Genomic DNA, 14,100 nt, shown 5'->3' with positions numbered 1-14,100 from the left:
GAGAACTTAAAAAAAACGCAGGGGGTTTATTTCCCTGCCCACATTTATTTCATCCACCCACCTTTTCCTAAAATAAAAGCACTTTTTCAGCTATACTTAGAAAGAAAACACCAAATTTATCCTCATTAAAACGTTTCACCAGCACCAGTGGGTTTTTTTAAGAAAAACCACAACATTACAATCCTGGGGTGAGGGAGAGGTAACCCATGGAAAGGCAGGCACGTTTTGACAGGAATGTTCCAGGCAGTGCTGACGTTTTGAGCTCATCTATCAAAGGTGTGCACTTGGAATTCATTGCTCCTTTGGCCTCCCAAGGAAAAGCTGCCTGTCCTGTGCTTTGTGCACTGAAATGTGCTCGTGGAGCTCTCGTGGTTGGAGCCACTTGGGTTGTCTGACAGCAGGAAGGATGCTCTGCTTCCCAAAATCCTTTGGAACTGGAAGTGAAGTGATAAAACAGCCTTAAAAAAAATTAAAATCAACATTTCCAGCCCAGGGTGCAAAGCTGGTGCAGGCACTACACCCCTGTGCTGGGCCATCCTGAGTTGTGTTTATGGGAGCTCCCTTTCCCCAGCAGAGCTCTGGGCTCCAGCAGGCCCCCACAAGCCTGGAACATAATAATAATAATAATTATTATAATCCTGGGGGGACTGAGTGGAACTTCTCAGAGCAGCTGAGCCCAAGTTTGCTGCCCTGCCAGAGCAGTAATGGTGTGGAATCAGAGGTCCTCAATTATTCATGTTTTCCAGAATCACATTGCTTCTTCCCAGGGCCTGCTTCATAAATGCTGCTGCTATTTCTGATGGTAAATAACAATTTTGCATTATTTATGAGCAGATTTTTACAACTGCTGATGTTACAGCTGCTGCCAAAGCCCTGGGAAAACGATCAGAGCTGTTTGTTGTTGTTTGTGCCTTACACACAGCCCCTCCTGTGTGAGCGTGGGGTGGGAGGATGAGGAGGGTGGGGATGATGGGGATGGTGAGGATGAGGATGATGGGGATGATGATGGTGAGGATGGGGATGAGGATGATGATGGTGAGGATGGTGATACTGGTGGTGGTGGTGATGATGATGAAGATGGTGATGAGGATGGTGATAATGATGGTGATGAGGATGGTGATGATGACGGTGATGAGGATACTGATGGGATGATGGTGGTGATGATGATGAGGATACTCATGGGGATGAAGATGGTGATGGTGGTGATGATGATGATATGATGATGATGATGATGATGATGATATGATGGTGATGATGATGATGATGATGATGATGATGATGATATGATGGTGGTGATGATGATGATGATGATGATGATATAATGATGATGATGATGATATGATGGTGATGATGATGATGATGATATGATGGTGATGATGATAATATAATGATGATGATGATGATATGATGGTGGTGATGATGATGATGATATGATGATGATGATGATGATGATGATTTATGATGATGATGATGATATGATGATGATATGATGATGATATAATGATGATGATGATATGATGGTGGTGATGATGATGATGATATGATGATGATGCTGCCATATTTTTAATAAATCACCAAGTGCTCCCCACGCACAGCACCAGTGAGGAACAGGGTGCAGGTGCCACGGGGTGGCTTGGGTGGCCCCTGAGGTGCCACAGGGTGATGTGGGTGGCCCCTGGGCTCGTGGCTGGAGCTCAGGGCTGACCTGAGCCAGGGATGGGTGTGGGACAGGGCCCCAGGCCATGGTTGAATTCCCAGAGGAGGAAGAGGAGCAGATCTGTCCCAGAGTTATGCAAGAGGGTGGTTGCACCTTGGGGGTTTTTTGCCCACTGTGGGCTCTGCTCCATTTCCCCTGCCCTGCTCTGTGACCTGGCTTCCCTGGGAGCTGCAGGAGGTGACACAGGTGGCAGGGAGAGCCAGCAGCTGGGCTTCACACAGTGCTCCATGTCACCTGTCCCTGTCTTGTCAGCTCTTATCTCTGCCCTGTGTGTCTGGGAGCCAGCAGGGAGCCAGCAGCGCTGCTGGTGCTGGCAGGGATGAGATCAGAGGCTCCCAGTGTGAGGGAGATGTGCCTGCACTGCCCTGCCCTGCTCACAGCCCTGCCCAGGGATCCAGGGTGGGATCCAGGGTGGGATCCAGGGATTCTGCTGCTCCTGCAGCCTCCCCTCCTGCCTTTGGGGGTAAGGCAATTCCTGGGGCATGCAGCAGGGGATGGATGGTGTCACCTGAGGCATCTGCTGCCATCGGCTCCTTCCCTGCCTGCAGGGGTGTGACAGGGTGTGACATGGGTGTGACATGGGTGTGACATGGGTGTGACATGGGTGTGACACCTGTGGTACCAGCATGGCCACCTGGGCCCCCCTCCCTTCTGTCCCTCCTGGGCCCAAGCAGGTCACTGGTAATGGATTCAGGAGCTGCACCTTTCAGCCCCTGCTGAAAAATCACCCTGCTGCTGCCAGGGCAGCCTGTGCCACCTCCCCACACGTGTCCCCTGTCCCCTCCAGCAGCCATCCAGCCCTTCCCTGGCTCAGCTGCTCAGCTGCCCCCTGTCCCTGGGGACACCAGGGGCTTTGTGGGGCCCAGCCTGGCAGCAGAGAGCAGCACAGCACAAAGTCCCTGCAGGGATGTGGATGTTTTTCCCCTCCCCAGCTGTCTGGAGAGGCAGGTCCTTACCCCACCCTGCACAGCAGGCACTGGAAGGCAGGAGGAGGCTCCAGCTCCCAGAGGGGAACACCCAGGTGCAGCCTGGAGCCACCAACCAGAGCAGAGCCAGGATGTGTCTGCCAAATGCCACGTTGCCATGGAGTCAGGGATGGGGTTTGAGGATGGGGCTGTCGGCGGCGGTGCCGCCGTTGGGGAGCAGAGTTCAGCGCCAGCAGCAGCCAGCTGTGCTCTGTGCTCCTCCTGCAGATCTTCTCCATCGTGGTGTTCGGCTCCATCGTCAACGAGTGCTACGTGAACAAGGACAGCCAGCACCCCGAGCTGCTCTGCATCTTCAACGAGAATGAGAGCGCCTGCAGCTACGGCATCGCCGTGGGCGTCATCGCCTTCTTCGGCTGCATCTTCTTCTTCGTGCTGGACCTGCACTTCCAGCAGATCAGCAGCGTCAAGGACCGCAAACGCGCCGTGCTGCTGGACCTGGGCTTCTCAGGTACCCTTCCCTTCCCTTCCCTTCCCTTCCCTTCCCTTCCCTTCCCTTCCCTTCCCTTCCCTTCTCCTCTCCTCCCATGGCCTGGCACCCCTTGCCTGGCCACACCATGGGTGTCAGGGGAGTTGTCCCGTGCAGCCACGGGCTCAGTGACACTGTGGAAGGCAGGTGTGGTGGCTGGGGACAGTGGGGTGTCCTCACCCTGCAGCTGGAGGTGTTCACTGAGCTGGGTTTGGTGAGGCCACTTGCAGGAGTGAGGCTTGGTGGTCACAGCTCAGGGGTTTTACCTCCTGCTCTGGCTCACAGAAACCAGAGGTGCTTTCAGCAGCTGCCTCGGGTCTGGTTTCACTTCGTGCACGGGTTTGGGGCAGGGCAGGAGCAGCTCTGTGCAGCTGGGGCTGCCCTGGGAGCTGCTGTGCCCTCCCTGCAGGCAGGGTGCTCTGGGCTGGCAGGGAGCATCCCCTGCCCTTCCCTGCCCTGCCCTGCCCTGCCCTGCCCTGCTGTGCCCTGCTCTGCCCTGCTCTGCCCTGCCCATCCCTGCCCTGCCCATCCCTGCCCTGCCCTGGCCCTGCCCTTCCCTGCCCTGCCCTGGCCCTGCCTGGCTCCCTCTGCAGCTGCTGCTCTGCCCTCCCACTCTGTTCAGTCTGATTTATCCAGCACAAGGCCCCTGCTGCCTCTCTGTCCCAAATGAAGACATCCATCACCACCTCCCTGCCTTGCCTGTAGTCCAGGCTGTTCTCTCCTCGCTGCAAAGCTCATTTCCGAGGTGCTGGAGCATCCAGCCCTTGTTAGATGAAATTTACAGCCCCTTCTGTGGGGCTTGGTGCCTGAAATCCCTGGATCCCAGCAGAAGGGGGACACCACATCCCTCCTGTGGCTGCTGTGTGTCACTGAGCCAGGCTGGGATCCTCCTCCCACCCTGGCAGCCTCTGCTCCCTGCCAGCCACGGGGAGCTGGCGCTGCTCTCAGACCCTGCCTCCTTCCCCTTTGTGCCTGTGGTGGATCCGCTGGCAGGAGAAAGGAGAGAACCATCCTGGAATCCTGGAATCCTGGAATCCTTGGATCCTGGGATGGTTTTTTGGAAGGGACATCAAAGCCCACCTTTAAAGGGACATTGGAAGGGAAGTTCCACCTTCCACTAGACCAGGATGCTCCAAGCCCCGTCAAACCCTTGCAGGGATCCAGGGGCAGGCACAGCTGCTCTGGGCACCCTGAGCCTGTTCCACCCTCCCAGGGAAGAACCTATTCCTGAAATGTATCTGGGTGCTAACCTGGGGCACAGGTGGGGTTTCACCACACTGAAAGCAGCATTTAGAGCCTTCTGTCCCAGCTGCTCCTCCAGCTGTTGCCATGGACGGGGTTTGCAGGAGAGCAGCTGTGATTAGGGTGGTAACACATCTTCCCGGCTGTTTGTGTCTGTTGTCTGCAGACCCCTAAACGATCATTATCTCCTTAATTGATCATTATCTCCCGCGGTGGTTCCTGGCTCTCCTTTCCCGGGGTGCTGGGGCTGGCACATTCAGCCTCACCCATCACTGCCAGCTCAGCCCTCTGGGATTCCTTTCAAATCCGTGTTACCCTCCAAGCATCACCCACACCTGGCTGCTGTTCTGGAGCTGCTGGCCATGCCTGACCCCATGCCCTGCCCTGGCACTGCCACCTGCCCTGCCCTGGCACTGGGGCAATCCTGCTGCTGCCCAGGGCTGCTCCTCCAGAACCTTCTGGAAGGCAGCAGGGCTGCCCAGCCGCTCCTGCTGCAGGTGCTGAGCTTCCAGCATGGGCAAGGAAGGTCGGTGCTGCAGAGGGATTTATGTGGCAGCTGCAGTACCCAGCGCAGCCGTGCTGGCTCCGGGCTGTGCATGATGTCATTTTAACTCCTGACAGCCCGCGGTGCCACTGGGGACACGGTGGGCAGGGGAGCAGGGCAGGGTCCTGCCAGGGAGGGTGAGCTGCCCTGGCTCCAGTGGCACACACAGGAGCAGCTTCCCCTCCACAGACCAGTGCCAGCCCCAGTGCCAGTCCCTTGTGCCAGCCCCGTGTCCCCAGCCCTGTCCCTGAGCCCAACCAGTGCCATCCTCATGTCCCTTGCGCCACCCCTGTGTCCCCAACCTTGTCCCTGAGCCTAAACATTGCCAGCCCCATGTCCCTTGTGCCAGCCCTGTGTCCTTTATGCCAGCCCTGTGTCCCCAACCTTGTCCCTGAGCCCAACCAGTGCCATCCCCATGTCCCTTGCACCACCCCTGTGTCCCCAGCCTTGTCCCTGAGCCTAAACAGTGCCAGCCCCATGTCCCTTGTGCCAGTCCTGTATCCCCAGCCCTGTATCCCCAGTCCTGTGTCCCAGCCCTGTCCCTGAGCCATCCTGCTGCTCCCACAGTGGGAATTAACCTTTGGGAGCTGCTCTTGTTTCACCTCGGGGTTTTTGACTCCCAGAGTTCCCCCAGTGTGATTCTGAGCAATTTCTGAGGTACAAATGTGGCCTTTGGAGCTGGTTCCCATTCCAGGGAGGAGCTGCTGGGGAAGCCCCCTTGTACCAGCAGGGAGCAGAAAATATCCCTGAGTTAAAGGGTGACCTTTGAGGAGTAAATCCCAGTAAATCTCTGCCCTGTAGTGCTGGTAACAAGTCACTGTGCTGAAGGGAAGTGAAAATGCTTATGCAGAGATTTGGGTGGGTTTGGTGACAGAATCAGCCAATTGTCATTTGGAAAGGAAACCTGGCTGATCCTTCCTGTGAAGGGAGGATTCCTCCCATGGCCAGAAGTGGTGGTTGGGCATTCCCAGGCCCAGCCATGCAGGAGGAGACAAGGAATGTGTCTGGAACTGCAGTTAGGAGCAAATTCTGAATTCAAAGCCTTGGGCCCTGCACCTCCAGCACTCGCTGTGGATGCTCCCTTTTATGGCATATTTAGGGAAAACTGGCAAAATAAATGGGAATAAAGGGAGGTTCTTCTCTCCCTGCACAGGGACTGGCAGCCTGGCTGCTGATCCTGATGTGCTGATGATCCTTGGGAGCTGCTGGGCAGCTCAGCCCTCCCAACATCCAGGTGTGCACTGACACCCAGAATCTGAGACATCAGCAACGATGGGGACCCTGAAAGCAGCACCATGGGAGGGTCCAGATGCTGCAGCTCCTCTTCCCAGAGCAGGAAAACACCCCTGCTGCTGGCCCTGTGTGCTCCTGGCTTTTCCTTGGCTGTGCCCTGAGCTGCTTGGCACTGGGCAGTGCTGGTGGCTGGGGATGGAATTAGGGCAGCTGCAGCCCTATCTTGCTCAGCCAGCTTTGCTTCCAGGCAGGAATAATCAAATAATCACCAGAGTGTTCCTGCTCAGCTCCACAGGCCCGGGGGGATTCTCTGCAGGGATGAGCAGAGCTCTCACGTGTCATGGAATCACGGAATTACAGAATGGTTTGGGTTGGGAGGGGCAGTCAAATCCATCCCATCCCACCCCTGCCATGGCAGGGACACCTCCCACTGCCCCAGGCTGCTCCAGCCCTGTCCAGCCTGGCCTGGGGCACTGCCAGGGATGCAGGGGCAGCCACAGCTGCTCTGAGCCGCCCCACACTCACAGGACAGAATTTCTCCTCAATATCCAATGTAAATCCACCTTCCCTCCACCTAAGGCCGTTCCCCTTGTCCTGTTATTCAATGCCCTTGTGCAAAGTCTCTCTCCAACACGTCCAGGGAGGAGGTGCTGTCCCTGGGGCTCGTTGGGATCAGGCTGAGGCGTGGCTGAACTGAGCTTCAGGCAGGGAACAGGCTGAGATGTCCCCACAGGGTCCTTCCTTCTCTGGTTTTGTGTTCACAAAGCTCCTTTTGGGCCACAGCTCCCAAAATTCCTGTTCCTATTGGAAGCCTCGGTGGTTTGTGCAGCAGCAAAGGGGAGGTGCTGGGCAGGGGCAGCACTGACCAGCTCTGTTCCTGTGGGAGTTTTGAGTGAATTTGAAACAGGACCTCTGAGTTGCTTTAGATAATTTGATTTATTTTTCTTATCTTCTCCATAGACAGGAAGGGTGAGTTCAGCTCACATCTTCACTGCATGGCTCAGAGGGTCACAAGACCTCTAGTTACAAGGCATTTTAAAGATTTATTATAAATAATATGAACAAAACACTGCCAACAAGGATATTTATGCTTTTGACCCAATCCTTCCAATATTTTGTCTCATGCTACAGTGTAAGCTTTCTTAGCCAATCAAGTTATGTCACACAAATTTACAGTACTACACTTTAAAACTCTAAACTTTCTTCTGCTTAGCTTAGCATGTCTCTGCTTTATAAAACTCTAAACTTTCTTCTCCTTAGCTTAACAGGTCTCTGCTTTAAGCCATAAATCCACATTCTCCCTTCCAGCCCCTCAGTCTGGGAGCCGTTCCCAAGGTCTCAGATCAAGCCCTGGGTTTAGTGCTAAGCTTTGCCTCACAGCCCCACAGTTCTGAGGGTTCCCTGCATTTCAGAGTCCGTGTTCCCCTGCAGGTTTCCTGGCCTTCCTGTGGTTTGTGGCCTTCTGCTTCCTGGCCAACCAGTGGCAGAGGACGACGCTGACGCGGGGCTTCGCGCAGGGCGCGGACGCGGCGCGGGCGGCCATCACCTTCTCCTTCTTCTCCATCATCATCTGGGTGAGGGGCTGGGGGGCCAGAGCAGAAGTGAAACCTGCCCTGGGCTGCTGGCTTTGCAGAAGTGGTCCCTGGTGGGTGCTGAGGGGCTGTACTGGGGAGCCTGCACATGTGGAACTGGTGGTTTCTCACCACGGGAGCTCGGTTCAGTCTCCTCTGCCTGGGGAATTCAGGCTTCTCCTTCTCCTGAGGCTGGGAGGTTTTGTTCCTGTTGAAAACGTGTGGCCAGCCACGAGCTGCCCTGATTTCAGGGCCTTGTTGGAGGCAGGGAGTCCCCAGGAGCAGATCTCTGCACTCAGCAGCTTCATGGGGTGCCTGGGGGATTTGGGAGCTCTCAGGCTCATCAGCTCCTCCTGGGACACACCAGCCTGGCCCCTCTGCTGTCCACCTGGAGAAGGGGCTGAGAAACCCCCCTTGATCCCATTTGCAGCTCCACCTGGGCAGAGGGACTCCAGCCAGGGCTCTGAGAAACCCTGGACCCCACATGCACCTCAGACAGAGCAATCCTAACTTTATACACATGACAGCAAGCTCTTGGCTGGCTACTTAGAGATATTTGGTGTTTAGCATAGCTAGACCCATGAAAACATCACTTAGGTGCTCACCAGCAGTCAAAAAACAACCTGAAATGCAGAACATAGGAAAATAGAATAAAGAAGAGAGAACATCACAGTGCCACCTCAATGCATGATGAACACCATAATTCTGGTTCAATCACCTGGGATCCCTCTCAAAGACAAAGGGAAATCCCAGCACATCCGGCATCTACCAGGAAAAATTGTAACAAACAAAGGTACCAAAGTCCTCAGGAATCTTATGGTATGTGCTCAAAATATCCATAAACAGTTTGCAAAAGGGCTGAACAGCAGTCTGGCAAAGATGAGGTCAGCTATGAAGAAACACAAAAGGATCTCATAAAAGTCACTGCAGAGCAAGAAAATGGCAGATGAATTTGAGCAGAGATGGGGGATCCCAGCCCAGAGCTGTGTGTGGAGAGGCAGGGATGGCTCTGGGTTCCCTCCATCCCTGCTCCAGCTTCCCCTGGGCACGGAGCCCCGGGATGTGCCCTAATTCCACGTTGCCTCAAAAGAATTGGGGCAAAAGCCAGTGCCAGGCTTTCCAGCACAAGCCTTGCTCCCATTCTCCCCAGTTTAACTGCTCCCTGCTTTATGATTATCCCAACAAATCTCTTCTAATCCCAGCTCTTCCCCATCTCTGCCACGGATGCTCCCCATCCCATCAGCATCTGCTCCCACCCTGGAGGGCTGTGGGGACAGTGCTGTCACCCTGTCCCATCCCGATGGCTGGGAAGCCATTCCTGGCCTCTAGGGGCATTTTTCGCCTCCTCAGAACGTCATTTACAAACTAATTGAATTGTTAATGAATCCTCCTGGAAGGAGAGGAGCTCGGAGCCCTCCCGGCTTTGCCGCCCACATTTCCCAACCTCAATTCCAGCAACCTGGAGAGGGGTGAAGGAGCCTCGGCAGAACTGACCTATTTTCCTGGGGTTGGCTCCCGGCAGCTCCCCCTCCCCACAGCAGATGTGTTTATTTGGGCCAGCTGTGCCAGATGTGCACGGCAGGGCCCCCCAGGCCGGCCAGGGCTCTGGGGGTCACCCTGCCCCACAGAAATGGCCTCTGGAGTGCTCCCATGGGCTTTGGGGCTGGGCTGGCTCTCGGGTACAACAGAGTGGGGTGGCAGCATGTGGGGTGCTGTGTGGGCTCGGTGCTCTGCAGGGAATGGGGGATGTGGGGTGATGGGGGGATTTGGGGTGATGGGGATGTGGGGTGCTGGGGAATGTGGGGTGATGGGGATGTGGGATGCTGAGGAGATGTGGGGTGCTGGGGGGTGTGGGGTGCTGGGGGAATGTGAAGTGATGGGGGAATGTGAGGTGCTGAGGAGATGTGGGGTGCTGGGAAATGTGGGTTGATGGGGGATGGGGATTGATGGGTAATGTGGCGTGCTGAAGGGGATGTGGGGTGCTGGGGATGTGGGCTCCAGAGGGCTGTAGGGTCTCGGGGGAGTCCTGGTGGGATGTGAGGTGCTGGGGGTTTGGGGACCCCGGGAGGACATGGGGTCCTGGTGGGACGTGAGGTTTGGGGGATCCTGGGAGGACTTGGGGTCCTGGTGGGATTCGAGCTCCTGGAGGTTTGGGGACCCCGGGAGGACACGGGGTCCTGGGCTGATGTGCGATGCTGGTGAGACCCAGGATGCTGGGGATCCCGGGGGTTCCTGGGGGGTTCCGGGGTGCAGTGGGGCCGCAGCCCTGCCCCGTGTGACGCTGTCCCTCTCTGTCCCTCGCTGTCGCAGGTGGTGCTGGCGCTGCGGGCGCTGCAGCGGTACCGCCTGGGCACGGACATGTCCCTGTTCGCCACCGAGCAGTTCGGCACCGAGCCCAGCGCCTCCTACCCCGGCTACCCGGGCGGCAGCGGCGTGGAGAGCACGGAGACCTACCAGAGCCCGCCCTTCAGCGAGACCTTAGAGGCCAACCCCAAAGGTTACCAAGTGCCAGCGTACTGAGGGGCTGCGGCGGGGCCGCCCCGCTGTCCCGTCCCCGCCGTCCCCAGCCCCGTTCCCTTGCCGTGGCCACTCAGTGCCGGGTCCCTTTATTAGCTCGTTGTGCAGTGAATTCTGTACAGTGGTATTGGTTCTTGTCTTACCTGTCCCAGGGTTTCTAAAAGCAGTGTTCCCTCTAAGCCAGGAGGAAGGAAGGTTGGTACCGCATCACCTGCACGTGGGGAGGAGGAGGAGGAAATGTCCCAAATGTCCCCTCCGAGCTCTGCTGGGAAAGCCCAGGATGCCTTTTCCTCTTAGACAACAGCAGCTGAGGAATTCTTATCTCGTTCTTCCAGAGCTAACACAGAATCCATCGAGGGTGGGTGGGCAGTGGGCAGAGCTGGCCCTGGCTGCTCCTGCTGTGGAGCTCCCAGTCCAGGTTCCAGGGAAGTGCCAAGTTCACGAGGAAATCAGTGGTGTCTGTGTTGTTTTCCTTTGTATATACTTGCTGTACAAAACAAATACCCAAACAGGTGTTTCCAAACTTGATTTAGAGGCACGGGGTAGGGGGCACAGCAGGCCAGGGCTGGGGTCAGTATCCACAGGGCTTCTACGCTTCAGCAGGTTCTGGTTGAGGATTTAAAAAGTTGCTGTTTGAAATGGAAACCAGCAGGAGCTGGTTGCTAACTGGGAGTAGCCTGTGATCGGTGGGAAGGTGGCACTTTGTGGTTCCATTTCCTCGTGGGGGATTGGGAAATGTGTAAATTCCTAAGGAATTTTTGTTGGCAGTGCTGACACATCCTCACCCTGGCGAGGTGAGGGCTGAGGTGAGGGGCTCAGAGTCGACATCCGAGGTCATTAGGAGCAATACTGGACTCGTATTTTTATTCTGGGAGCAGCCACCATCTGCCAGCTGCAGCAGAAGCCGGGTGGGGACACGTGTGCCACCCTGCAGCCTCCAGAAATGAGGGATTCAGGCAGGGACCTGGAAAGGCTTCACAGGCCATTGGAGTCCATCCCGCGTGGGCTCACAGCCAAGTTTGGTGTGGGGAGAGTCAGTGAAAAGCAGCCAGGAGGGAGGCTCAGGCTGGGGGTTCAGCTGCAAAGAACAAAGGAAAGGAGGGAATGTGTAAAACATTCATTGCCAGCCACCTGCCAGCTCTCCCTGCCCGTGTGGCAGCTGCTCCAGGCTGTGTCACCAAGGGCTGAAACTTGAATTCCCAGCCCGGGGGTGGCAGCTCCACCCCTGGAGGCTCCTGCTCCTGCCACCACTGCCTTGCGACCCCGAGAGGAGCAATAGCCACCCCTGTCCTGTCCCCTCCCTGCCACAGGGCCTGGTCAGCCCCGCCACAGCTCGTCCTGCTGCTGCAGAGCAGGGCGCTCATTAATGATACATGCACTAATTAGCAGCCAATCATGCCCAGGTCACTGCCGGTGGCACGTCCTTGCCTTGGCTCCAGGTCCTGGCTGTGCCCAGCCCCTCACAGGTGCCTGACCATGAACACCCAGCCCAGAGCAGCAGCAGCAGCCTCAAGGCATTCCGGGATCTCTGTGGTTTTGTGGAGTCGGTTTTGCTGGGAAAGAAAAGAAAACCCCCGAGGATTTTAATACAGGGTACGATAGAACTGTAGCAATATTTTCCTTAGAGGGAACACTGAAACTTTAGCAGCACAAACAGTACTCGTGTTAATATTTTAGCAAAATTATAATCAATTTAAATGTTTAAATTGATTGTACGTGAGATAATGTTCGTTGGGTACAGTGTATTTTTTCTAACTATAATATAACTGTTGCAGAGTTTCCGTGTAACCGTACAGAGCTAAAGCTGTGTCTGCCTGCGGGACACGTCCTGCCCCGTGTGCCCCCTGCTGAATATACCACGCTCTGAATGTCCCCCCAGGCCTGCATTGCCTTTCTTTGCCCCCACACGCACATCCCACCACGCTCTGAGCCCTGGAGCAGCAGCAGGGACACAGGGATGGCACCAGCACCACTCCTGGTGCTTCCCAGAGCTCCTTCCAGCTTCCCAGGGTTTCCTTCTCCTTGCTGTGCTGGGCAGGGGCAGGAGGAAGGGCTGGGGGCCTGGGGGGCTTCCTGGCAGCACAGGAGATGCTCCTGGATTAAACCAGGGCTGGGAATAAATGACCTGCTCCCTGGTTAAACCCGAGATGGGAATAAATAACCTGTGCAGCCTCAGCACTCAACAGGCTCCTGCTCCTCTGCACCCCAAGTGCCCGTGCCAGGCAGGGCAGAGGTGTCACCCCTGCTGGGCTGGCACTGGGACAGGCAGGAGCCACAGCTGGAGCGTTTTTCCAGGGAATGGCACTGGGCTGGTGTCCCATGTGGCCATGCCAAGGCCATGTCACCAGGCAGGATGGGACAGCCCTAGAGTCCCTGGCTGTGGTGAGAGCCTTCACCCACCTCAGCCTGCCTCACACAGCCCGTCTGGGGGTGCAGCTCCCCAGGCTCAGGGGGTGACACCCGTGCCTGGAATCCTGCCCCAAACCCTTTGGGGGCCCCCCCAGTGTCCCCACAGTGTCCCCACAGTGTCACCGTGCCCTGGCTGTGCCTGTTGGGGTGTGCAGGGGGGGCTGCCACCAAACACACCCCAAAGGGGCTGTGGATGGAGAACCAGAGCCGTGGCTGCAGTAGCCCTGGGATGCTGGGGGTTCAGGGATTTGGAACATCAGTTTTCCTCTTTTCTCCTCTTTTTCTGCCAGCTGTGCTACAGCAGCACTCATCCCCTTGTAACCACCCAGACCACATCTGAGGAGGGTGCCAGGGCTGTCCCAGAATTGTCCCAAAAGCATGCCAGGATTGTCCTGAGCGTGCCAGGGCTCTGCCATCCTCCCAAAGCTGTTTAGAGCCCTCTGTTCTTCCCAGAGGTCAGCAGCACCTCGAGCTCACAGAGGGCTCAGCTGTGCTCAGCCCAGCCCAAAAGCCTCTGCACAGTGTTCGCTCTGAATTTGGGTGTAAAGAGCAGAATTCCAGCATTCTGTCTTTCCTGGAGCTGCATTCTGCCCCATCCATCCTCTTGCTCCAGGAGGCTCTGTCGCAGCACCACAGTTCCTCAGCACTGAGGTAACCCCACCATGCACTGTGCAATTCAAGCATATTAAAAGATTTGGAATTTTTGCCAACATTTCAAGATGTTCCTAGCAAAGGTGGGAGCTTTGCTTTAGTGATGTTCAGTAAAAAAACATTCACCCCCTGCATTACCTGCTCTGTGCCAGGGGCTGGAGCAGACCCTGAGAGCAGGGTCAGCATTTACAGGACAGCATTTGGGATCTCCCTGCTCTTGGGATGAGATTCCCCCCAGTTCCTGCCAAAACGAGGAGTGACAGCCCAGCAGTGCTGTTCTCCTGCCCATCAGTCCCTGCCAGGGCTGTCCTGGAGCTCCCCTCCAGTGGCACCACAGCGCTGGCTCCTGGCTCTGCCTGCTGCCCTCCCCGTTCCTTAGCAAATGCCATCGTTGTTCCATGCAGTGGGAATTCCTCTCAATGAATCCACTGCTGTGTGTTTCAGAGCCCTGCCAGCCCGTGCTGTGCCCAAGGAGTGGCTCTGGTTCCCTCTGGTCCTGTCCTCAATTCCATTTTATCCCCGTGTCTGTCTCAAGCCCCTCTCCCCCTCAGTGAGGCTCAGCCCTCACTGCCTCAACTTGAAGCCCCAGTTCAGCTGCCTGGATTTTGTTGCAATACACATTCAAACCTCAGCTCCTTTCAGAGTTTTAATCTCCAACAGCTCCCACCTGAGGGCTGGGGAGTTCAGTTTCTTTGCCAATACCTCTGTCCAAGCAGACGCTTCCAGGAGTTGCAGTTGTCACTAACCTCTGTGCAGTGTAGTAT

General features: G+C 56.2%; 1 protein-coding gene across 1 annotated transcript in view; it reads left to right on the top strand.

Annotated features, from left to right (window-relative positions):
* The window catches only part of SYNGR3 (synaptogyrin 3), a 19,840-nt gene extending 7,692 nt beyond the window's left edge, over positions 1-12,148 (top strand). Inside the window, exons 2-4 of the mRNA XM_071444855.1 lie at positions 2,911-3,151; positions 7,620-7,762; positions 10,070-12,148. Coding sequence (XP_071300956.1) covers positions 2,911-3,151; positions 7,620-7,762; positions 10,070-10,279 — 594 coding nt within the window. The 3' untranslated portion in view covers positions 10,280-12,148. The remainder of the gene's footprint in view (positions 1-2,910; positions 3,152-7,619; positions 7,763-10,069) is intronic.
* Positions 12,149-14,100: the final 1,952 nt, after the last annotated feature.

Source organism: Agelaius tricolor, unplaced genomic scaffold (genome assembly GCF_023055355.1).
Source record: "Agelaius tricolor isolate 1412-34295 unplaced genomic scaffold, bAgeTri1.0.p SCAF_19, whole genome shotgun sequence".
Classification (NCBI taxonomy): domain Eukaryota; kingdom Metazoa; phylum Chordata; class Aves; order Passeriformes; family Icteridae; genus Agelaius; species Agelaius tricolor.
This window is presented reverse-complemented; position numbering and strand designations above follow the sequence as displayed.